This window comes from Varanus komodoensis, unplaced genomic scaffold (assembly GCF_004798865.1).
Source record: "Varanus komodoensis strain SLA01 unplaced genomic scaffold, ASM479886v1 scaffold83, whole genome shotgun sequence".
In the NCBI taxonomy this organism is placed as follows: domain Eukaryota; kingdom Metazoa; phylum Chordata; class Lepidosauria; order Squamata; family Varanidae; genus Varanus; species Varanus komodoensis.
In genome coordinates, this window is record NW_025336520.1 from 799386 (window position 1) to 823747 (window position 24362).

Here is a 24362-nt window from a genome sequence, read left to right on the forward strand (position 1 = left end):
CTGAAATGTTAAAAGCAAACAGAGGGGTTCACACTAATACTAGAAATTCGTTTACAGCATTGGGACGGCTAAGGGCAAGTTGTCAACAAAAATAAACCAGCAGAATTACACAGAGAAAATGGAAATTGTGCCATTAAATCTATTCAGTAAAGCAAATAGCATGCCACATCCTAATTTCTATTATAATAAAACTCTCGAAATGTCCTCGAATGCAGCACATCACTTAATACTTATTGTGGCTGCAGCTCGCTTGCACTGAGCATTCTGCGCGCGTTCCGTGGCACGCTTAGCTTTGTCCCTGTGCGTTTGGGGGTTCTGCTGCCCCTAACACTGGGAGGAGCCGCTTCTGCATGACTCATTCCACAGGCAGGTCCACGGGAGAATGGCGGAAGCTGCAGAAGCTGCTCGTGCGGAGGGCACCGGCTCGGAGGAGGCCGCCTGCGACGGTGAGTGCAAACTGATGCCCGAGCCCAGCAGCGTCCCCGAGTGGACCCTCCAAGGCGGGGCAGAGCGGGGGAGCCGTGCTTATGCAAGCGCACGAGGGTGTTTGTCCTGTCCAGGACTTAGACTGGTGGGGGATTTAAAGAGGAGTGCCAGTGCTTCGCGTGCACCGGGGAATGTTCTGGTGACCTTTACAGTTTCTTAAGAAGCGGCGTTCCCCCCATCTTGCCGGCTTTCTGTCAATAACCTTGCCACGGCCGTTTGGAGAGCTCCTGTTGTCTGAACGGATTTCAAGAGCACCGCAGAGATTCCTCCAGCGAATGGACAGAATTCTACCCACTCTTGCACCAAGAGAAAGCAGCTCTCCAGGGTTTCGGACCTGTTTGAATCCCTCCAGGCCAGAAGGATGGGCGTCAAATGGCAAATGTGCCTCAGATGTCTGTCAGGGCAAAACACGCCGACTTCAAGGGATCTGAGCTGGCAGTGACTGACCAAGAAGGGGGCCTTGGGGTGCCTGCCTGGGGTGCAGTTGCCCCGAAAAGGGCAAATTCTATCAGGCACAGTAAAGGAACTGAAAGTGAAACAGCCAATACTTACACGAATGTGTGGTGAGGCTACTTGCAGTCCTGCGTGAGGCTCTGGCATCGAAGGAAGGGAATGTCGAGGGCCGGTCCAGGGATCAGGCGACTCTTTTGGGGCAGACTGCCCCGCACAGCAGCTGGGCTCCTTTCTCAGGACACAGGAGAGCTGGGAGAACCGCCGGAGTGCGGGCCCAAATGATCCGAGGCTGGACTAACTTCCCCCTGAGGACCGGCTGCAATATATGGGACTGTTCAGCTTAAAAGCAGGCAAGGAGGGGAGGCCGCGCAGAAGTGGGGAAAGGAGAGGTTCTCCCCTTCCTTCCGTAATGCTGGAATCCGGATGATGCCGTGGAGTTGATCATCGGGCGAGTCAGGACCGGTTCAAGGAAGGATGTCTTCACACAGCTTGCACGCAAATGACGGACTTCATTTCCACAAGATGTAGGGTTGGCTGCCACTCCAGGTGGCTTCTAAAGGGGACTGGATAAGTTCACAGAAGATTAGGCTCTCCCAGGTCACTAGTCCTTATGGTGCTATGCTGCCACCAGGAGTTTGACTTTGTACACCAGTTGCTGGGGAAGGTGGGGCAGGGGACTGTTGCCTGCGGATTCCCTGCGGGCAACTGGTCAGTCACTGTGTGAGTAGAATGCCAGGCTAGGGGATACCTGGGCCTGATCCAGGACACCCCCTCTGATCTTTCTTACACAGATCAGCTTGCCCGTCCCCAAAGCAACAGGAGTTCTCGGCTGGTTTCTTTCCCCTGGCTTTTTTCTTAAGTGTGTGATGGGCGCCTCTTCCCCTTACCCCAGATGAGCAGAATCTCAAGATTTTATGGATTCCGTAGTGGCCATTTAACCCTTTGTTTGTAAGCCAGAGCCATTTTGGTTAAAAATAATGTGCTCAACCTGCTTTAGGAAGGGGTGGGAAGTTCCCGAATGCCAAAAAATGTTGCTGCATTGGAACTTAAACCCAGTGCCATTGTGGCAAGAAAGGAGTTTTCAGCTGCTGGAACGATTATCCTAAAACCAAGTCTGAACTCAAAGAGGGAGCGACAAGCGACTTCTGCGTGGAGACCGAGGAAGCAAAACGAGAGAGAGAGAGGCCATGTTTGGATGCAGCGACAAGCCCCATTTCTGCAGAGTCCCGAGTTAACCCTTTCCAGTGGGGCAGGCAGCCTGATGGCCTTTCTTTGGCTCCTCTTGCAAATGAGGGTGGCTGGACAACCTGCAGGCCCCCAGCCCTGGCTTCCTTATTGGGACACCAGAACAAAAAGTCCCCAAACAAGCCGGAGCGTAAGCCACCGTTGGTTGGGATGATGAAGCCGCGCGCAGGAGGACTTCACAGTATCCCCAGACGCCTTCACTTCACTGGCAGCCTCTTTGGGTTGGGGCTCCACTCCTGAACGGGTTTGTCTCCTCAGCAAAGCAGGAGAGAGGCCAGGAAGGCAGCCGTGGCAACTGCACTCGCCAGTGTGTTGCAAGCACCTGAGATAAGAGCTTTTCCATTGGGCTGCGTGTCTACTTTTGTTTGTGTTTGTTTTTCTCTGTTGGGTATCAAAGTGGTTGAGACATGGTGTCTGAAAGTCTTTTTATGTACGCAACAAACAGGTTGGTGGTAGCAAATGACGTCTACTTTCCTTCTGTGTGTGCACAAATCAATAGGAGCAGAGAGAACGCAGAGTGTGTTGAAATGAGTTTGATTGTCTCACTTAATATATACTCTTTAAGCCTTTCTAATGCAACAGCATGATGCTAACTTCCTTTGACATTCTAACTGTGCATTACTCACTACATCAATCGATCATAGCTCTGCCCTGCATGGAGTATTGATGGACAACTTAAATACTTCTCATTTTTTTTTCAAGTGAAGCATGGGTAATTAAGCAATGCACTCTGCAAGTTGGAGGCTGTGTGTCTTTCATAAAGAACCAATAATGAATAAAAAGTGCATTAACCAAATTAAACTCTTGCATGCCTCCAGCTCCCTAACGATGGGCTCGGCTTTTATGAATTTCATTACAGGGGAGTTGGGTTCTGTTAATCAAAGGTTCCAGTTGGAACTGTCCGTGGATTTCAGCAGCTGCTGCTGCTCCAGCTGAAGTTCTTTGCTGGAGAGGATATAAATATTTGGAAGGCTGATTGAGGCGCTCAAGCCATGCCTGGTCTTGGCCTTTGACGTGACCATGAAGAAATCCGATGAACCTGCAGTTGCAGGCACAGAGGGCCTTTTCGTGTGCCCGCCACCACAAAAGGAAACAGGAGAGCACTATCTAGGTTCCAGAACTTCAGCACAAGCCTAGTTCACTGCTTTGATTTCACCCCTACCCTTCCTCAAGTCCTGCATGTCATGGCATACATAGGTAACTTCAGCAAACATGCTAGAATGCACAGCTTCTGGGAACAGAAAAATAAATTTCTTTCCAGATCCCAGCTCACTTCATGTAGTTTTATATGCACTTGTCTGTAAAAAGCCAGTCCGAGTGGCAACAAGGAGTGGTGCGTTTTGGTGGGCCGGTGTATGCAGCAGGGCAGCAAGCCCTGGGCTGTTGTGCAGAATCATGCAAACTCAGCACGATGGAGCTGGAAGGGGTTGTGACCTCTCCCCAGTTTGAGAAGCCGCCGTTGCTGAGCACGCTTCAAGCCCGATTCCGTTGCCAACTGTGGGTCCACCTGATCTGTGTTCCACCCAGCCCGCCTTTAGCTAGTTTGCTGATCAGGAGACCATGGGGCACCTTGTCAAAGGCATTGCTAAAGTCAAGATAGATTATGTCTACAGCATCCCCACAGTCCCTCAGGGAGGCTACCTGGTCAAGAAACGAAATCAGATTAGTCTGACAAGATTTGTTTTTGAAAAATCCATGTTGGCTTCTAGTCGTCACGGCATTGCTTTCAGTGTTTGCAGACCGACTGCTTTATAATTTGCTCCAGAATGTTCCCAGGGATTGATGTCAGACTGACTGGTCTTTAGTCCCCAGGTTCTTCTGGGGAGGCAAATACGCTCTGCAGCGTTCTGAAACTTAGTCAGTGTCCCACTTAGATGGCAGCTTTGAACGACGACAGAGTCCTTGGCTGGCCTTTCTGCCAGGGTACATCCATTGACCAAAGGGCCCTCTCTGTAACTCAGAATTATGCCGCCTTGGCTGGGGAGGGGAAAATGCACAAGGGCACCCCAGAGTTACCCTCTCCTCCATTCCGGGTCCTCCCCCCTTTGCCGCCTGTGCTTCCGGGCGGCCTCCATCCTGATCACGGCTCCCACGCACTGCTCCTTTGGAGGAAGAAATTGGCATGACTCCGTTCCGCGGGGCCCCTTTGGTGGAAGCACTGTGAACCTCTGCCAGCGCCAAGGCAGGCCGTATCTTTGCCCAATAGTGAGCACTTCTGTGGAAGAAACTCACTGTAGAATTAGCGTTTACATTGCGTGGTTCAATCAAAGCATTTTGATCCTTGTTTCTGCAAGATAATCCTAAGAAGTTCTTACTTTGAGAATAGAAGACCATGATGGATTTAATTCATAAAGGGAAGCAGCCGCAAGGAATGTAAATGTAAAAGTCTGATAAGGTAGGATTTCCTAGTTGCTATGGTAACCCATGGGTCATGAGCCTGAGAAAATGAAGTGAGTCCTGAAGCAGGGAAGATGATTATAAAATTTAACTGTCATTCTTCATTTAGAGTTGATGGCAAACATTATTTACTTAAGTTTATCTCCTGGCAGGCACAGATCCTTTTCTTTGCTTCAAATTGGGATGTGGATCGCTGAGTTGGACATGTTTGACATTAGGTGAACCCTGTATTTATTATTCTAACCAGGCAATTTGTACATAATATCCCTGCAGATTTGGTCACTATTCTAAAGAAGCCAACAGCTTCATCTTCCAAATCCAACGTGAAAGCTTTTGTAATGTGCCTCGGCGCTGCATAATGGCGGCATCCCACCCATCGCAGGGGGAGTGGGAGGCGAGGGGCTGGGAGCGGCGTCCGCGAGGCCATTTTGCGGCAGCTGCTGGTCCTTGCCAGAGTCTGCGAGTTTTATGCGAGCAGAAAGAGGAGATGTTCTCATCGGATTATTTGTGCATGGCACATGATAGGCTGGGCTTGTGTGGCATTTGGCTTCTGTTCCCCGAGAAGGCACAGTTGGGGGCAGCAAGCTCAAGCTCGTATCTCTCTGAACTTAAAATTAGTGAACGTAAAGATCATATTCCAGCACTGCAGACAAAGGCATCGGGTTTCAGGATCTCTGTGGTGTGTACGTCGTGCTATGTAATGGACTCTACTGATCAGCTGGATTTTAGCAGCCCTTCTGGAATTTAAGACTGCAAGACCTAGATCCCAATCCCCTTTCTGGGAGCTCAGATAGCGGTGGCCGTTGGCACCTCTGTGTGATGGCTTGCGTCTCAAAGAAAAGTGTGCAGTTGTTTCCTTCTCAGACAACATTTGCCACTGCAGCATTATAACATTTGCAATATTTGCAATATTTATAACATTTGCAGTTGCAACACGCTGGTTGTGGCAACAACATTTCTGCAGCACAAAATGTTGCGAGGCTGCTCTTTTGCGAGGAGTCTTCCTGAGCAGTTTCTCATTTAAAATGTTTTTTTCTGGTTATACCAAGACTTTTCACTCATTTACCTGCAGCAAAAGTAAGTGAGAAAAGATTTTAAATTAACTACTATAGTATCTTGTGAACATTTGCAAAGTGGGTCGCTACATGCCCTCCATGGCTTCCCATTGCCCCCCCGTCAAACAACAACAACCACACCCACAACTACAACAATTTAGCAGCTACAGTGCTGAAAACAGGATGGTGGACTTTAGCTTGGAAATGAGCTCACTCAAGCATTGGAAAGCTCTGTAGTGCCATGGAGTGGTTTGCCCCCAAATTTTGTTGATAAGCTATTAATCCCCCCCCACACACACACACTTCCCGTTCCCTCACAGGCTGTTGGCCACACGGCCAATCCAGGGGGCAGAAATGGCCCCTAGACCTTTGCACATGGCCCATCCTGCCCTGGGATTAGAGGACAATGAAAAGCTTTTTCTCCTTGCAAAATTCTGTCCTTTGTGCCGGCTGGGCTAAGCAACACAGGGGAAGCTCCTCCAGAAGTCATTCTGTTCCCCAAAAACAAGTGCTGTTAGGTTTACATTGTTTGATGCAGCTTGTTGAATGGTCTCCAGTTCTGTGAAGCGGTAGCTGCCGAAGGAAATGGGTCTGCTTTGTTAACATAGGCAGGCTAGAGGGGGTCCAAGGGGGTCCAAGGGGTCCCATCCACTCCTGCCCCTCTTAGGTGAGCAAAAGATGGCCTGCACCTTGGTTTGTTTCCAGGATCCCGGGGAGCCAGAGGCTCAGGCAGCAGTAACTCACTCTAGAAATATTCACACATTATGAACAGCAAGTTATTTTTGCCCATTTAAATCATCTGGAATGTTTCTCTCTTCCTATTTATAGCTTAATTTTAACTTGGATAAAATGAAAACTGTTACATTTGCCAGCAGAACTGCACTCAAACTAGCTAATCTGAAATCCCCATTTTCAATCAGAAGGGAATTATGATGGGTTTATAGAACAGAGCAGTCCTAAACATGCCTCGTTTTTGTCTGGTTCAGTCTGCTTAGCTGCACTCCGTAAGTGTTTAAAGATTAAGCCAAATGTTATTTCCTTCCATGGTTGGCAAAACATTTCCCAACCAAAGCAGAGGGAGTATTTCAACTCTCCTTTCCATATGGATGAGAATCCAGACTTAAGGAAAATTGTCAGCTACCCTTTCCGAGCTCCATCTCACCTCTATCAGGGGGACCGATTGCCTTGCTGATGATGCTTTTCGGCTGTGTTTCTGCTCAGTGAGGCTGTATAAAGCAGTCCACCCCAAGGAAAAATAGGTCAAGCTGCGAAAGCATGCAAGGCTGTGATGCCAAATTTGCAAAATAATAGAGTCCTTAGGTAAGGCGTGTGGACAGGTGCATTTCCGTCCACAAAGCATAAGCAGAGATTACCCAGTTTTGGCATTTAGGAGACTCCGTGATCTGATTATTCAGAATACGTTGCCTTACTGAGTCCAGGCCTCGTTGTTATTTTCAGAGACTTCCTCTCTCTTAATGTTTGGCTTCTCAGCAGTTTTAGTGAAAATATTGTAAGTACAATTCTGAATACAAATGTTTGGGACCAACAGATGAAAACAACACATGGTTGAAGTGGATGGGAGATGTGTCTTGGTAACTTTTCAGCAGCGTCTTATAAAATACAGACACAGGCAGCATTTTATCATGGCGTTGTATCCTGCTTTTTACCCATCAGCCCCAGCAGCAGTTACAATAAACCAAACAGTCATAAGCATAGACCAGTCTAGGTCTGAGCTGCCAAGCAAGTCGAGGCCCAGCATCCATCTAGAATCTGCAAGTTTCCCCAAAGAGGCAGCTAATCTGCTTTTCTTCAGCGGAACAAGCCACGGACCTTGGCAGCCCTCTGGAGGGACGGACTCTGCAAACATGGCGACATGAACGAATGCTGTGCGCCTCTTGGCGTCACACCAAGGTTTTGGATGGCTGGCGAAAATGCTCTTTGTGGACATGTTTGCAAACACCATTAATTGTGGGTTCTGCAGATTTGCAGATTTACTGTCCCTGGCCTTTTTTTCAACAAACGAACTTACCGAGAACTGGGCTGCACCATTAGAAGCTGTTTTGCTGTTTTGCTTTGCTTCGGACTCACCAGGTGGACTGACGAACAGGACAGGGCCGCTGGTGAGGGGGCCGCCTGGCTTTCTTCTGTACCGCCTGGCTTTGTGCTGGACCGTGCTGAATGCTGCACGCTCTGTTCAAGCAGACCGTGCGTGGTGGGAGAACGGGGCGAACTGAAATACGGGAATTGGGCACGTGCGAGGACTGAACCGAAGGCTGAAGTAGGCAGAGAAGCCCGGTTGAGCACATCTGCAGAGAGCGACGATGGCAGCGGTTTCACGGCCTCTGAAGCAGGGCAGTGACAGACCGGCTTGTCTTAGGGGAAGTTTCCCCGGGTGGAGGGACGCCTGGGGGGTGTGGGAGAAAATTCAGGACAAACAGTGCAGAGACGCGAGCCTCTGAGTTCCTGTCAGGTCCCTGTGATGTTAGCGGTTCTCTGCCACTCGAGCATGTGGGCTCTCTTAGTTGTTCAGAAGAGAACGTTCCTTTTTTCTTAAAAGCTCCAGCACTACAAAGACTCTGAACTAATTAAATTGGGGGGTGGGGAGGCGGCACTTTCTCATCAGCTCTCTTTAGATGGAAATGGTGTTTGCCCTGACGGTGTTTTCCGTTGCTTTTAGCATTCCGATGTCGTCTGACCTGACAGGAATCTGGCTAGGATCTGGGCTCCCCCCGCCTCCCTCTAAAATATGAAGATTTAAAGCGCTGTGCAGTAGGCTGGCCATGTAAATCCATTCCAGGAATAGATGCTATCACCCAAAGTGACAGCTACACCCATCCACGTTATGCATGTGCCACATGGCCAGGGGAGCTGGCAGATCCCTCCTGCTGCAGGGCGTGGGGCTGACGGATGCACGGAGGGCTTTGAAAAGCAACATGCACCTACCGGGAGGTGATAAATTCATGATAATATTGGTAGCTCGCAGAGCCGCGAGGCTCCAAGGCAGAGAGTGCCTGCAGACCAGCGAAGGCGCTTCGCGGGGCTCGGGTTTGTCGGGACGCCTCCTGCAAATCGGCGTGGAAGGGCATCCCGTGTGCCAGGCCGCCGCCGCCGCCACCGCCGCCGCAATCAATTATTCATGAACATATGGAGCTAAATTTGCTCACAAGATGAGGCGACTTGTTGACTCCAGAAGGAAAGTTTTCCGAGCAGGAGTGGTCCATCTGTCTCTGGAACAGCAATTAAGCCAGACAATCACCTTTTGCCCAAACCAGCGAGGGGGATTTTGTTGGCGAGGAGGCTCGCGGTCCCGCTGCCCTTCTTCAAGAGCAGAGAAGACGGGGCGGGGGAATGGGATGCATGCCCGGCACACACGCCCCCCGTGCTGGCCCTGCACCCGTCATCATCCTCTTCTCTCCGGCAGCCTGGACGGATCCTCCTGGGGTTTCATGACCCCAGTCAGGGCTCCACATCAGGATGATTTGGGCAGGAAATAGTCCTGAAATCAGGAAATAGGTCTCAGAGGAACCTTGTGTAAGATGTGCAGGTTTCTTTTGAAGGAGACCGGGGCCTGGGGCTGGTGTGCTGGCCCAGTCGAGCATGAAAAGGAGGAGAGGCGGAAATACGCACCTCTGCTCTCCAGAATAGTTCAGTCACAAGCAAAAGAGTGATTGAGCCACAGCGTCGGCTCCCTCCCTCCCTTCTTATACCTTTGCTGCAAGGTTCATGGGTTTGAAATCCCACTTGGATGCCGACTAGTTCACTTGCATTCTGGTGGTCGCCGCTCTTACCTGGGAGGCTGGAGCTCGGAGCTCCGTGAGGGATCTCTCAACCCCTGCCTAGGTGACTGGCCTCTGGTTTCACTGCTCTTGCTGGTTTCCAGTAACCCTTCCCTTTTTCGGGGGATCGGCCACAGGCTCTGCGAGCTGCCCGGCATTTTCATACGTTGTGAGGCGCCAGACGATGTGCAGGTGCGAGGAAGCCCCACGTCATGCTGAGGGGCAGGTGAGGCTAGCTGAGTCCACGCACCTGTCTGGCAGCGCTCTTTGCCCGCTTTGTTCTCTGGGCCACACAGTAACTCTGAGCACGGATCGGGCAAAGGTAGGTACCGAGTCCATGCGAACTGCTTGGCATCTTATAAATAGAAAAATAAACAAATAAATACAGTCTCTCGCAGCTTGGGATGGCTTGCTGCTGCCCGTTCAGGGGAGCTGAAGTTCCACACACCCCCTGCCCGCCCCACCCCCACCCCAATCCACCCCTCCCTCTTCAGACACTCATCCCACCCCACAAAATGGAAGAGCGGGCAACTGTGCTTCTTTCTTAGCCCTCCCCCCATTCTGCTGCTGCTTTCTTGGTTGCTCCTCCCTACCACAGTTTGGGGCCGGGGACACGACCTCAAGAAGAGGCGCCGTGATGAAGAATGGGCATGCGCTTGGACCCGCAGAGAGAGATCCTTGTCAGTCCAACGCCATGCCCTCCGCGCGCTGCGCAGGCCACCTCTGTTGGGTGTCCCGAGGCCTGGCAGTCCAGCTCTGCCCTGGATTCCACGCCCACTGATGGCAGGGCTGCCAGGGCTGGGGAGGAGGTTGGGGAGCCTGACGTTGCTCTGGGAAGGGAGGAAGAAGCAGAGAACAGCCAAGCACCTAAGGGCCTCTTGGTGGTGGACCCTGCGCCCTGCTCGCTTAGAGAGAACCATGTCCTTCCGGTTCGTGGCCTGGACGGCCTTCTTTGCACCGAACTGGTGCAGTCCTTGCTGTGACGGCAGCATCCTTCATAGCAGGGGAAAGGTGGCTTTTGAGATGCCGCAAGGCTGGGTTGGGTTTGCTGCAGCGGGTTGAGGCACGGTCCCCTCTGGAAGATGCACAGAAGTATTTTGCAGTGGATGGTCTTTGTCAAGTCCACTGTGATGGTATCAGATGGCGTTTAATTTATGGAAGGCGGGGAGGGGGTGGCGGCGAGCGAGGTCTGTTGTTCTCTTTGTAAGTGAAAGGTCACGTCCTGGGCGCTTTGGGGAGGCTTTCCGAGCAGTGAGCTCCTGTTTGCTGGGAATTAGAATGAATATATCTGATTTTCTTTCACTCGTGACCTTTCAAGATGCCGCTTTTAGATTGATAAGCAGGTTGGTGCTTTTGGTAACCCAATCCAAAATTTGTTTCTTATATTAGCCTTTTTTGTATCTTTCAACCAAACTGATATTGCTTCCACAAAAGATTTTTTTTCCCTCTGTAAAAACTCTGGAGGAAAGAATAGAATGATTATATCTTATCTGTTGCACAAAAAGAAAATTTGGAGTTACTTTAAGCTAAATTAAGAGTGTGAAAAATATGCATCCTGCTAATCTTTTCTTTATCAACCTTTCACCAGGAAAAGCTCTCTGGGTGTTTGCTAGTTGTTTTCTCTAGCTTTTGTCCTGTTGGCCCAATGGAAGGCGTGCTTTCCAGTGGATTTAGCCAAATCTTCTGGACCAGATACTTTGATGGATGCCAAACACAGCGCCTGCCTCTGTCCCTTAATCAATGTCCGCCAAGAATACGGTGGGAAGGTTTTGGTTAGAGCTGCAAGGTTCATGCAGGGCCATCCGAACCACAAGGCCGAATTCCGGTGCAACCGCACGCCATCCAAGCTGTGCGACAGTCGCGGCCTGTGCCCCAGTCCCAGCACTGTGCTTTCCTCTTACTGCATGCTTGCACGCAGTCGCACTGGGGGCTGGACGAGGACAGTAGCTACCAACATGATGGGTTGTGCTGGTAATAAAAAGGTGCTGGCAAAAGAGCCCTGTGCCAGCGTTTCGGGGATTGTCACCCTATAATTGTAGCCACGTTGATCAAGAGCATCACATGCCATTCTTGGTATCTATTCTTCCTTTACTGCTTCTCTGTCCCACCTTTCTCCCACTGTGGAACCCAAGGGGGCTGTATGTGGTTCCTGGGGGCCTCCTGGGGGTCTTAGGCCTGCTAAGCTTCAGCATGGGGGGGGTGCCTTACGTGTCTTCGGACCATACTTTTGCGCTACTTAACGAACGCGCAGAAACTGTGGTCCACTATAACCAAGTCGTTTATGGCCCAATTTCTGTAACTCAGCTCCAGCGCCCACTCAGAAGGCTTCCTCTTGTTGCAGGCTGGCTTGCTCAGGACCTTCAGCAACAATCGTAAATGGAATTGTCACAGTGCAGAAAATGATGGAGAAGCTGCTCCGCGTTTCTTTATTGATTTTGTGATGGAGATTGAGGAATGATTCAGCATTATTTGGTGTTGGCAAAAGCTGTTCAAGTAGCTTTTCAATTAAGTGAACTGAGCTGTGATTGAAACCTTCCGTTGTTCATCCTATATACGCCTTGGTTTCGATAATCTTTTTAGTGGCATCTTAATCACTGGTGCTCTGCGAGTTCTGGTGGAGTCGCCTCCGAGTCCTCGTTCCGCGTCGCGTGCCCTTGTTTCCCTCATCAATCCCACAGCCAGTGCTTCTGAGGGCCCCTTGGAAGTCCGCTTTGGTCTTCTGGTGTGCAGGTACGAGGGCCTTGGTCATTCTGCAGGCAAGTGAGATGAGACGTCGGCATGGGGAAGGTGTGGCAAAGATGGGGGGGCAGGGGTTCCACGTCAAGTCGGCGGGCCTTGGGTCAGAGCCATGAAGTTGGTTTCCAGCTGGCTGGGAAATTTCGATGTGCTGCCTTCCCACCCCAGTGATCTTAGCGTTGCTTCAGGGCTTCGTTTAAAGCGCATGCCTGGAGAGGGGGCAATGGGCAGAGGAGCTGCTGAGCCCCTCGCTCCGACCTGCTTCCTCCCCGGTTCGTCGGCCCGCAGTTGCGTTGCTACCGTGTCTTGCTGGCCCGAGGTTTGTCCCTGGCAGGGTGAGCGTGTTGGAGGCTGAGCTCTCGTCCCTTGCTTCAGGCTCAGCTCGGTGCCGAGTCCCAGAAACGAAAATCCACTTTTGTCCCGAACTTGCGACAACTGCGTAGCACTCTTCGCTCACAGCAAGAAGTGGGGCGTGACATCAGACGGGGGATTCAAACCGGTTTGGTGGTTCTGCCTTGCTTTTAGCTCCATGGTAGCGTCGTATCCCCAACGCCTCTCCACCCAACTGCCTCATCATGCAAAGGAGCGTTTCCATAACTGCATTATAGCAAAGACCAATTTGCTTTCCCTGTCTCTTTATTGAAAGTGAGCCTGTACTGATTTGTTGCTCCAGTCTGGAACTTGATTATATTAAGTGGCTCCTGGCAGTTCGCAGATGCGATGAGTGACAACTTTAATTCTGTACATTGCGTTGCAGCGCCTTCCCTTTTGTACTGATCCTCCTCCCTATAGATCCCTGGGTATATTTGACTGATCGTATTATCCTCAGTAACCCTTTCCCTCTTGTGTGACTGCTTTTTCTCGAGATACCCAAGTTCTGTGGCTAATTTTGTAATGAGCAGAGTATAATCCCTTTCTCTGTTAAGAAGTTATAACAACAGCAGGCCCATAAAATCTTACGCTTCCTGATTCTCTTTGTTTTAATGACGCAGCCTAAACTAAGAAGCCATTCATCACAGCTGTAAAAGCCATTCATGGACTGTTGCAGGGTCCCAAGATAACACACCCCAAACCCAAAAGAGAAGGGAAAAATTAGCCTTTGTGTTTAGGATTGATCCCACTGCAGATGAGCATGTATTTTGCCAGTGCACAGAGAAAAGCTGCCAGCAAATTTGGATTGTGTTCCTTTTGCAAGTATAACCATCCTGCTTTGTATTGCTGAGACACTAACGAGTCCTGGCCCATTAGAGTGTGTCTCTGCGCATGCACATCCATGTAGTCTTGCTGAAGGCCTGCCAGTCTTGCAGGACATTGGAAAACCGGCCGGGGTTGTGTCATTTGCCCAGCCTCACTCCGCTTTGCATTCGTGTGGTGCAGAAGATCAGAAGATGGCTCTCGGCCCCACGTCCAGTGCCCCTGTTCAGACGGAACAAAAGCAGCCTGCAGATGTGGCCTTTGAGGGCTGTTGATGGAGAAGGAAGTGGCTTGCCTGCAGCTCGAGTGCTGGGTGCGTACACACCGCTGACAGGCTGGTCCAAGATGTCCTGGAGATCCCTGTCAGATCCAGATGTAACATCTCATGGTTGCCATTCATGTTGCTCATACCTGCAGAAGAAAGGGGAAGCAGCCGCAGACTCCTGGGAGGAAAGTCTGGTTTTGTTGAGACATGAGCCGTCCTCAAGGAAAAGGGCAACTGTGCTTCAGGAACTGGAAAGCCCCGATGCGAGAACTTTTCCTCCTAGAGAATTGCCCCACCCTGTGATCATTTCAGTCCTCCTTTTCCGACTCTAATATTCTTCCTGAGGACCCGTGGCTGACATGCGCAATGGTTCCCCAGGGCGAGTTGCCTGTAGGCCTGCCCCACTCCCAGGCTCTTGCTCATGAATGCGAACCGCGGTTTATAGGATATCCAAACCTGCTCAGTGAAAAATATCAGCATTTCCACCTGTGCCTTGGTTTACTTTCCTGTTTCAATGGGTCTCTCTTGCCACATCACCTTCCATTTCCTATTTCATGTTTTTTCTGGTATCGAAGTATTGTGCAATTTCCAAACTTTATGGTAATGATCTAATCTGATGCATTTCATCATTTTCAAAACGAGTGAGATCACGAAGTCCAGGAAGGCCGCAACCTGCAGGACCACCAGCCTTGAAAGGTGCTTCCATGTCATTGGGAGACGTGCCGAAAAGGCATTTCATACTGCACTAAGATCTTCTTTTATTTGCACCCAGGGAGCAGCGAGGCGCAATACCCTGTGCTCTCGGATGAAGGGGTCACTTCGCCCGCAGTGCTGGCATACGTCCCATTCTGTGGGGCCATGGTTCTTTTTCTCCCTCTTATCTGGAGTGTGGGGCTGATTCCTCCTCTCTCCTAATTCCTCTACCTTTGTAGGCACTGGAGATATTTTAAGTGCACGTACAACGGCTGTACGCGGCACACTAAATGTCACATGGATTGAGAGAGAATGTCTCCATAATTTTACAATAGCCATCCCTTAACCCGTAAGAGGGAGAATTAATAAACACTTTTAGACACATTATGTATTCACTCTGTGCAGTGCACTGAAGAAAAGATAAAACACATCAGTTTTATATCTATTTTCCCCTTTTTCTTTTTAAAGCTGTGAGTCAGAGAGCTTGAAATTAAATACAGTTAATGCAGATAAGTAAATCTTTTACCACTCTTGTTCATGAAATGGATAACTGTCTGTGTTTCTTGAATGCTGTGTAGTGGGGGATTGGGCATAGATTGAAAATTGCCGCTAATAAGCTCAGTGAGGGATTTTTTTATAGCTCTCAGATGGATAAAAACAAGAAATATTGAACTTTAAATAGAGGAGTTGCCATTATCTTCTAATGCACAGACTGCCAGTCTTGTTTTTCTGTTCGAATGACTCAGATGTAACCAAAAAGCACCCAGAGAAAAGCCATTCTCATTAGCTATATTTGTTATTGTGGAAATGATGGTCTGTGCTCTACTTTGCAGCCCTCCCGTTCAAAACAATTCTGAAGTCCTGCCACCTGTATCAGTCCATTTCTAGCACTGATGGCATCCCGGTGGAACTGCCTTTGAGGATGTGTGGGGAGTTTCGCCAGTGTGGGAGGCAGCCACCAGGGCGCTGCTGTTGCCAGGCAGTCCGACCCCAAGGCCCTTTCTGCATTGGCCTCACGGGTTCCCAGCACCTTTCCAAGTGCTGGCTTTGTCCTTTGAATGCTCAGCGATGTGGGACCAGTTGGCCTGCACCCCTCTGTGACTGCTTTCGCTTGAGGAGCGGCATCAGAGGCCATTCTCATTGGGATACCTCTGGAGGCAGAGGGGTGGGCAAGGCAGGGCTTGTTCTGTCCTAGCCCGAACCTCCTGGCATGAGCCTCCAGCCGAGATGTGTCAGGTGCCAACACTGCAGACGTTTAGGAAGGCTCTGAAGTCCGGCTTGTTCACGCTGGCTTCTCGTTTTGTGTGCGCACATGCCCTTGGGGTTTAGCTGGTCGTTCTTACGGAATTGGATGAGGCTGTTTTCCTGTTCCTGCTGGCATGGAGAGGGTTCCTGCCCTGAAAGGCGCACTCCTCCAGCACAATCCGTGCCTGTTCAGACAGACGGAATCCCGGCGACCCCCTGCGTTCCCCAGGCTTGCAGGGGAGGAAGAAGGGGGAACTGAGGCTCTGGGTGGAGAAGATGGGATTCTTGCAGTAACAGAAGGGCCCGCGGGCCACAGAAACACGGGACGGAAGGAACAGTGGATGATCTAACACCTGTGCAGAACACAAGAGAATGCAAAAGCACATCTGAATTTACAGTCACCAGGAGCAGCAGTTTGACAATGGAAGGTGGGACCTTCAAGCAGAGATGGGGAAGCCATCCGTGAGGGATCTGGGCAGCCGATGGGATCCCCTGCTGCTCTAGGATTCTGTGACCTGAACAGGCCTTGTCAGCCACACAGTCGGGAGACATTAGCCATGGACAGACATGTGTGCACACCCGCCATTCTCCCTCCGGTTCCAATTTTCCTCCTTTTATTGGTTTGTACAGTGAGGTTAAATGGACAATGTTATAACCCATTTTGTGGCATAAAAATCAAGGCTTTGCTTAATTGTGTCTCTCACCACCGCTGACTGACTAGGTGACCCCAGATAGACATCTCTTGCATGGAAGAAAAGATCTGGTAGCAAAAGGGTGTTGGAGTGAAACTGGGATGACAAAAGCAACAATATATTGATTTCCACTGACACTTCCCTGAACCCACTCAAAGTCCAGCAAACAGATAATTTCTTCTTGTCGCCCCTTCTCCCCATTTCTATTTGCAGCAGCTGCAGCAAAGAACATGGCAGGTGTTAATCGGCCGGAAACATTGTTGATGGAGATGCTGCTCCAGGGCCATCGTGGCTTTTTATTATTATTAAGAAGTTGCACAAAGAGTCCAGGGCAAGAAGTAAATAATGTCTCTCCACCCCAGCTGTTTTGTTCTTGAAGGGACAAGCCTCCCTCGGAGATAACTATCAGAGTGTCAGGGTTAGAGAGACAAAGCTCTGAAAAGGAGGATGTGACGCAGTAGGAGGCAGATGCTTAAAGGCTTATGTTTTAAGTACCACTGGCGTAGCCCTGGGTTCTTGCTTCGGAACAGGTAAAGACTGAAACAAGACAGTTGCTAAACACCCCCCTGCTCCTGGCCAGCACAATCGGAGTCCGCGCTGCGTGCTTCTCTATTCTTATTTTAAAAGTGGAGCAACTGCAACCAGAAGGAGCAACATGAGGCCGTTATACTTTCTTGGTTTCTGGAGTCTGCATGTGACACAGGAGAGACTCTCCGTGGATGAAATGCACAGATGGGAAATCCAAATGGGGGACTTCCATGTTCCTCTAGAAGCAGCCTCTTTGTGGTGTTGCGCACAATGCACCGTGTAGAGGGCACACCACATTCTGCATCTACATAATGAGGCTTATTGCCATTTCAGCACCTTTGCCCGCTCAGCACGTGTTGGAAACAGCATTTGGGTGATGCGCTCCTTGATGGGGAACATTCTCCAGTTCAGACATCCTCATCCAGCAGACCATGGATTGCTGTAAATTGCCCAGAGAACTTCGGCTACCGGGTGGGATGGAAGTCAAGGAAGAAAAAGTGGCGATATTATTCCAGGTGCAGGAAGTGCTTTTCCCTCTTTCCTTTGGCAGTGCCAAACTGCCTCCGCTGCCTCAGGGCGGTGGACATCACAGGCCAGTTTGCCCACGGGGCTTGCTTCGTGGTGGCACCCCTTCACGGCTGCAGGAGGCATAGCATGGGGATGCGCTGCTCTTTGTAGCCCTGTCTGTGCCTTTTGCTATCAGTTCGCCCAATATTATCTCCCCGAAGTGGGACCCCCGAGGAAACATTGTGCTCTTTCCCTCTGCCCCAGACATGAGAGGCGCTCTGGGCCACCAGGAGCCGACGGCAACGAGCTCGTAGTCTTGCTCGGGGCTTGTGGGCAAGGCGGTTTCTGGGGAGAGGGACTTGCACCGAGACTGCGGCTCAGTTTCTCCTGGCCGTGCTGTGCCACAGGGAAGGACTTTCAGCCCCAAGCCAGGGCATTTTATATGGTGAGGCCGGGGGGATGTCAGTCCCTTCAAAGCATCCCTGCATCCCAGGCATTTCGGGGCTGGAGCAGGCCTGGCACCAGCTGCCTCCCATGTTCCTTTTCGCCTCGGCCCTCGAACTGCCAGTCTGGGTGTTCGGTGAGCTGGTTCGTACATCGAGTCTTGTTTGTTTGGCGGGTGTCTGTTTAAATCTTAGGTAGGCAGGCTGAGCTTGTGCTCTTCTGCCTCCAGGCTGCCGCTGCTTCTGCTCTGCCTTTGATTGCGAAAGAACCTGGGAAGGTCCTCGATGTGCAAAGCGGAACCCTGGGCTGCTGAGGCCGGAAAGTCCGAGGCTCTGAACCCATGCTTGAAACCCTGGGTTGCTCCTCCCAGAGCCACCAGTGTTGTAGTTTCATGAAGTGCCACCCAGTTTCTGGGTCGTGGAAAGGGCAGAGGTGACCCAGGGGCTTGGAGGCATCGTAGCCTCTCACGCCCACTCAGCCCCAACTGCCCGCGGTTCAAACAGGCCCGGATAGCCGGGGTGCCCATTCTGGCCTGTATCTTAACTGCTCACTGGCGTGCGCTTCCAGAACACCCCCTTTTGCCTCCCTCGGCCATCAGCGCTCCATCTTGCACCGTGTTTGTTCATTCGGCTTTAGTTTACAGGTTTGCCTCTTGCTCAGGGAGTCCCTTGAACGGGTCGAAAGGGCTCCTGTGTTTTGCGTGGCCCCGTCTTGCTTCTAAGCTAACTGGCACCCAGCCACCCAGGTTTGCAACTCGTGGGAACCGCACCATCAGCGCCTTGGATTTCTTTGCACAAGTGATCTCTGTAATCCTCCGATGCTTAAAAGGAAGCAGAGGTGTCCCCAGAGAACGCCAGGCTCTTGTTTTCGTTTTCACCTCGGCTGTGAAACAGCCTAGCAATTGCTATAACCTCGGGCAGGAGGATTAAGCAGAGTTTGCAGTAGGTGAAAAATACTCAGCGGCACGGCGAGCCACGCCTTGCGGTTCCTGGCACGCGGGAAAACCTCTGGTGGCTTGTGGGAACCAATTACTGCAGGTTTTAAACCTTGCAGCCGGCTTTGGTCCTCCTCGCTTGGCGTCTCCTTTCTGTTCTCCCAGCGACAAATTCCTCCATCTTCCCAGGGTGTCGTCAGTTAAATATTCCCTTCCTTTGCAGCATTCAGACCTGTAAGAGGAAATTAACATTTCAGTCAAGGAGATGAGGAAATGAAATGTGAGGGCTTTTTTCCCCCTTCTTGCTGTGGTGTTTCGCCTTCTAGCATGCTCTCCCAAAGACAGCCACGAACTCGAGTCTCTCGCTGGAGCCGTTCCTTTCCTTTTTTTTTCTCGAGGCAGTGTTTTGATAAATGTTGATGAGTTTATAACTGTAAAACCAAATGACATTTCTAGTGTAGCACATGTTTTACCATTGCATAATTATATTTAATGGTGGTGCATGCAAAAAGGCATTTAACATATACTTTGGCTTAAAGCAGCCATTTAAACCTCCGGGCCTGTACACTTCTTACAATAGGAACGTAAAGGCTTAATTAAAAACTAAATACAGTTCGGTGTATCAGGTTTACAAAAGGTAACCACTGTTTTGTTTTATTTTGCGGCAAAAGTCCAAAGGGGAGTCGGATTCCAACCCAACGGCCACGGGACGGGGGCTCTGTGGTTCCAGCTTTAAACGGGTGGGACGAGGGAGGAGTGCATTTCCGTGGCTGTGGGAGCCACGTCCTGCCTGTTCTGTGGGGGAGCTTGAAATGCCACAGAAATGCTCAGGCGCCTGCCTTGCATTTTTGGTCTGCATCAGGCAGTGGGGGAGGGAAGGCGGTTCGTGGCCCAGCCCAGGGGGACAAGGAAGGTGGCGCCGTAGGCCGTGGGGCTGCATTCCCCCGAGAAACACCCTGTGCGCTGCTTGCTGGCCACGGAAGGGCACATTCCCCGAATAGGGGAGGGGGCCGCCAACAAGCTACTGTCCTGCTTTCTTCATCCACCCCTCACCTTTCCTCGCTCCCAAGACCTGGGAGGATGCCGAATGGGAGCAGCCTTGGGAAGCCCCCCTTGGGGCCCCCCAGCACCTCTGCCCCACGCTTGGTTCACGAGGAGAAAGCAAAGGGCGGGGGGAATAGTCTGCCCAGCCGGGGTCCCTTGTGGCCCCAGCAGCCCTTCTGGGGGAGAAGGCTGGGGGGCACAGCCACCCTTGCCACCTCATCTAAGGGTGGGGGGCTGCAGGATTTTGAGGCACGGGGGTCGGTCCCCCTCCATTTGGGGGGTTCTGCCGGGTCTTCCATGCTGACGCAGAGCCCTTTTGCAGCCCGGGCAGAGGAGAGGCGGCAATGCTGCCGTCTCCTGGGCCTTTGTGTCGAGAGCCGCCCCGCTTTGTCGGCTGCTGCGGCTGGGGAGCTGCAGCGTGTGCGGGAGCGGAGCCTGCGCGTCTGGGAAGGTGGGCGGCCGGTGGATACGGGCCAGTAACCGCTGGGCCGCTTGCCTGGCGATGGTTGTAGCACAGACGCTTCCTCCTCCAAGGGTTCCCGTCCCGCGCAGGCCATCCTTTGGTGCACTTTGGAGTCCGCACAAATAATGCAGGGCTGTGATCCGTGGGGGCCTTTGATCCAAACCCAGGAAGCCACCTTCTCTTGAGCAAGCCCAGGGTTCCTTCCAGCTCATTTTTACTGGCTCCGCTGGCAAACGCTCTCCTGCGCTTCACACAAGATGCTTTCCTTGCCTTACTGGGAAGCACTGGAATTGAACTGGGACCTTCCGCTGCTCCTTCGTCTTTTTCCCCCTCCAGCGAGATGGTCCCTGGTTCCTTTCTGGGTGTATAGAACAAGATCCGCTCTCTAACTGGGACAGGAAACAGATGCTGCTGTTGTGGCAGTTGAATGGATGCTACTGTGTGTTGGGGAGGAAGAGGGTGGGAACAGCAAAGGGCAGGGTACCATTTTGGGATTGTTCTGCCCTCGGTGATGCATCAGTTCAGCCAGTTCTGGATCCCAGCCTCGGATGACATGAGTACCCACAGAGCTGCCAGAAATGCCTCTTCTTTATTTTAGTTTGGATAGTCTCATCTCCAGAAGTAGTGCTGCGGTTTGGAGGGCTGCCTGCATTAGTCTCCTACTGAAAACGCAAACAGGAGTAGCATAAACACCGGCCAATTACTGAGCTGTAACCTTTTGTGAACGCGACGCCTTTCATCAAATCTATAAAGTGCTGTTCTCAGCTTCAGAGAGAGATGCTTGAGATGGCGATGTGCGTTCCAGGGAAAATAGCAAGAGCAGGACAAAGGCCTGTGAAATGCAAAGCAGCCAGGTCTCCAGCAAACTTTTGAGATGCTGCCGGTGAAATGTATGCACCTGCATGCGCCCCATCCTGTGTTTTCCCATGTCTTATCAGGGTCATCGTGCGCACACAGACCTCCATTTGAGCAGGAGCCGACCTGCAGGGCTCGGCCAAATCCCGTTCCTTCACCCACTCGCTGACGGGGCCGAGGAGCGGATGCTCCCACTCCTTGGAGGCCGTTTCCATTTGATGCCTCCCCGAGCACCGTGAGCGTGAAGCCGAGAAAGGAATGCCGCCACGCACAGTGAATAGATTAATATGTAAAGGTGCTTCCATCGATCTCTTACCTACATTTATAACTCCAGCGGTGGCAGATGGGAGTCTAAATCAACATTTCCCCTTCCTCTCTAAAATAATAAATGTGGCCAAGTAGCTTTATGTAGCCTTTATCGTAGGGATAAATCAGGACAGTTTGTGTCGCAACAGCTGCTAAAACTAATGAATGGGCTGCCCTTTTGCCGCTGTTCATCACTGCTGAGCCTGATACGGGATCCGGCAGGAAGCCAGTTTGCGCCGGCGTGGGCCCCGTGGGCACGTGCAGAGTGGAGAGCGCTCTGTCCCTCGGGAGAGCATTGGGGGCCGCTGGGCGCCTGCGCGGCCCCATGGGGGTCAATTGAACAGCTGGCGTGGGCCCCAATGGGCTTTTGTGTCTGCGGGAACTGCGGCAGGGAGCGCAGCGCAGCCCAACTTGCCTGGGAGAGTCTTGCTCTCCCACCCTGCCAAGCGAAGCGGAAACCTTGCCGAAGCTGGGAGGGGGAAGAGGAGAGTTCTTGGAAGGAAGCGTTTCTCCCGCCGCCACCTGTGTGGACCCCCTGTTCACGCCATTGCAGGCTATGCCCAGAGCTTCCAGCCAGCCGCTTTCTGCTTTTCCTACAGCCCCTGTGCAGAGAACGCGGCTTGAGGAGCAACAGGAGGAGCTTTTCCGCCAGCATTTAGTATCCTGTGAGCCTGCCTGGCATTCGTATTTGCTGATCAATCCATCCATGAGAAATCAAAAGGGGGGTCGCTTTGTTAGGGGTGCCTGGTTCGGATCGCTGCGGGAGTCGTGAGGGGCATTCGCTTGCAAAGCGAGGGTGCTGACGACGTGGCCCGGTGTGCGGAGCCTCGGATCTGAAGCAGGCTCCATCTGTATTCCAGGAAAGGTACTTGGGTCACGTTGCCAAATGAGTCAGTGGAATGCTAATGCTTTTCCGTTAATCTAGTGCAAGAGGTTCTCTTGTGTGCTTGGTGTTTGGTTCATTAGAAATTAAAATGGGTAGGTTTTAATCATGGATCTGTTTGACTGGCATGCTCATTCTTTTCCTGTACCAGCGCTACGCTAGTGAGGACTCGCTGTATCCTAACTAGACCGGGGACCTCCGTGATTTTGAGATGTGCACGGAGTCTTTGGGCACCCGGACTGCTGTGGGGAGCTTTCCTCTTAACGCTGGAAGGTATGCTTCCAAGAAACCAGTCTGCAGACATTCGCGTCGCAATGTATATATTTTTTTAGTCTTGTATAATTTCTCCCAACCTTCCACTCTGAATCTTTCTCAAGGCAACTCACAGTAAAACACAAGGTGAAATACAAAGTTGTAATGGAGGGGTTGGAGCAAATGAATTAAAATGCTTAAGTAGAATTAAGATATAAGCAGTACTCAGCTCAAACAAGGAGGCTTGTGCACTGGCTCAGCCCCCTAAAAGCCTTCCAAGGTGTGTGGGGGAAAGTGGGCCAAGCAGTTCACGCCTCTCCTCCTTCCCGCCTTGGGTAATGCCTGGTATCTCAGCATTCCGGTTGCCCCGTTTCTGCACTTTGGATGCATTGTCAGTGATCCTGCTCGGAGAGCAGCCCAGTGAGAGAACGTGGCCCTCCTGGCAGCATTGCCCTTAGTTTCTCTGACACCACTAAGGTGGTGACTGTCCGGCCTTTTCAAGTCTTACCTGCTCCAAACCCCTCAGATCCAACACTTTGAAGCCTTCTGGGACTTCTAAACCACCAGGTGCTTCTCCCGCCAGAGAAGGCTGACCTCGCATTGGCGGTACCAGTCCCTTGATTCCAGGAATCCACTCCCTGCTTCTGCCCTCCGGCTCCCACTTGCATGGATGACAGCCCTCCTTTTCCGCGCTGATTTGCAGGAACCACAGACCTGCAAAGATGGACCCCTGTTCTCCTTGCTTTGTCACCCGCTACTGTGCGGTCCCTTCCCACGTTACGTTGACCTGAAAGAAGGAACGCAAGAAAGAGCTCTCTGCTGCCGTGTTTGGGAATGAATACAGAGCTGTTGCGCACATTTGTCCGCATAACGTAAACACGCCGAATGCTCTTATTGTCCACGGAAATGGAAGATGTCAGCTGTTCCGCCTCTCCTCACCTGCCAGAGCAACGAAGCAGCCTTTGCCGCTAATAAAAAACCCAGTGTGACTGACAGATCCAGTGCATGTTTGCCTGTGTCGAAACGCCCACTCAGTCACGTTCTCCTGTGTTGAGATCCACTCTGACAGCACAGATCATTCCAGCTCCGTCGCTCAAAGATAAAATGCAGATAAGTGAGCTAAGAAGGGAGAGCATTAATAGGAAGACCTTGATTCCAAGGAGTGTTGCATTAAAGGAAGAAAGATGTGTTGGTGTTGTGGTGGGGATGGTGGTCAGCTGGTCAAGGCAGCTGATGTTCTCCAGGCTCTGCTCTGCTCTGCTCTGGCATCGTGTTTTGGCCGCTGTGACCAGGTTTGGTGCTTTAAGGTTGATGGTCCTCTGAAGTTCTTTTATGTTGCTTGTGAGGACGAGGCCTTTATGCTATGCACGCTTTTTCTGTGTTCCGCACAGAGGAACCTGCCAGGAGATGTTGTGCTGTGGAGTGTGCCAGCTTTGGATGCCGGCCCATCAGGCCCAGAATGCTGCACGTCCACGCGGTGTTCTGGAACTGCCCACTTAGACCTCCTTCTTGATGTGTGTGTGTGTGTTGGGGGTGTGTGTCTTGGCTCTGTAAATGTTTTGGGGGGGGTTGTATTCTTGCACATCTGAAGGCTCCCAAGGGTACTGACACATGCCCTTCTTTCCCAGGGCCCCTATTTTGCTGTGGTCTTTTTGGCACCCAGCAGCTTGGTTTGATGTTCGAGGAAGTTGCCCTGCATAGGGCGGCTTGTGTTTAACAACACCATGGGAAGGTTATTTCCTTTGCCTTCTTGGGGGTGTGGAACAAGAGGAATGGTGAATGCAGCAGCGCAGAGACGAGCGTGACGGAGCAGGTCCCCCCTCTGGGCAGGTTCACACGAGCAGTTCAGGTGCAGAGCTTGTGCTTCTCTTTGAGGGGGAATCGTGCTCTGCTTCCCCTCCTCCTTTTT

General features: G+C 51.4%; 1 protein-coding gene across 1 annotated transcript in view; it reads left to right on the top strand.

Moving 5' to 3' along the window:
* Positions 1-382: 382 nt before the first annotated feature.
* The window catches only part of CADM1 (cell adhesion molecule 1), a 103246-nt gene continuing 79266 nt past the window's right edge, over positions 383-24362 (top strand). Inside the window, exons 1-2 of the mRNA XM_044456321.1 lie at positions 383-446; positions 839-1049. Of these exons, the coding sequence (XP_044312256.1) occupies positions 383-446; positions 839-1049 (275 nt within the window). The remainder of the gene's footprint in view (positions 447-838; positions 1050-24362) is intronic.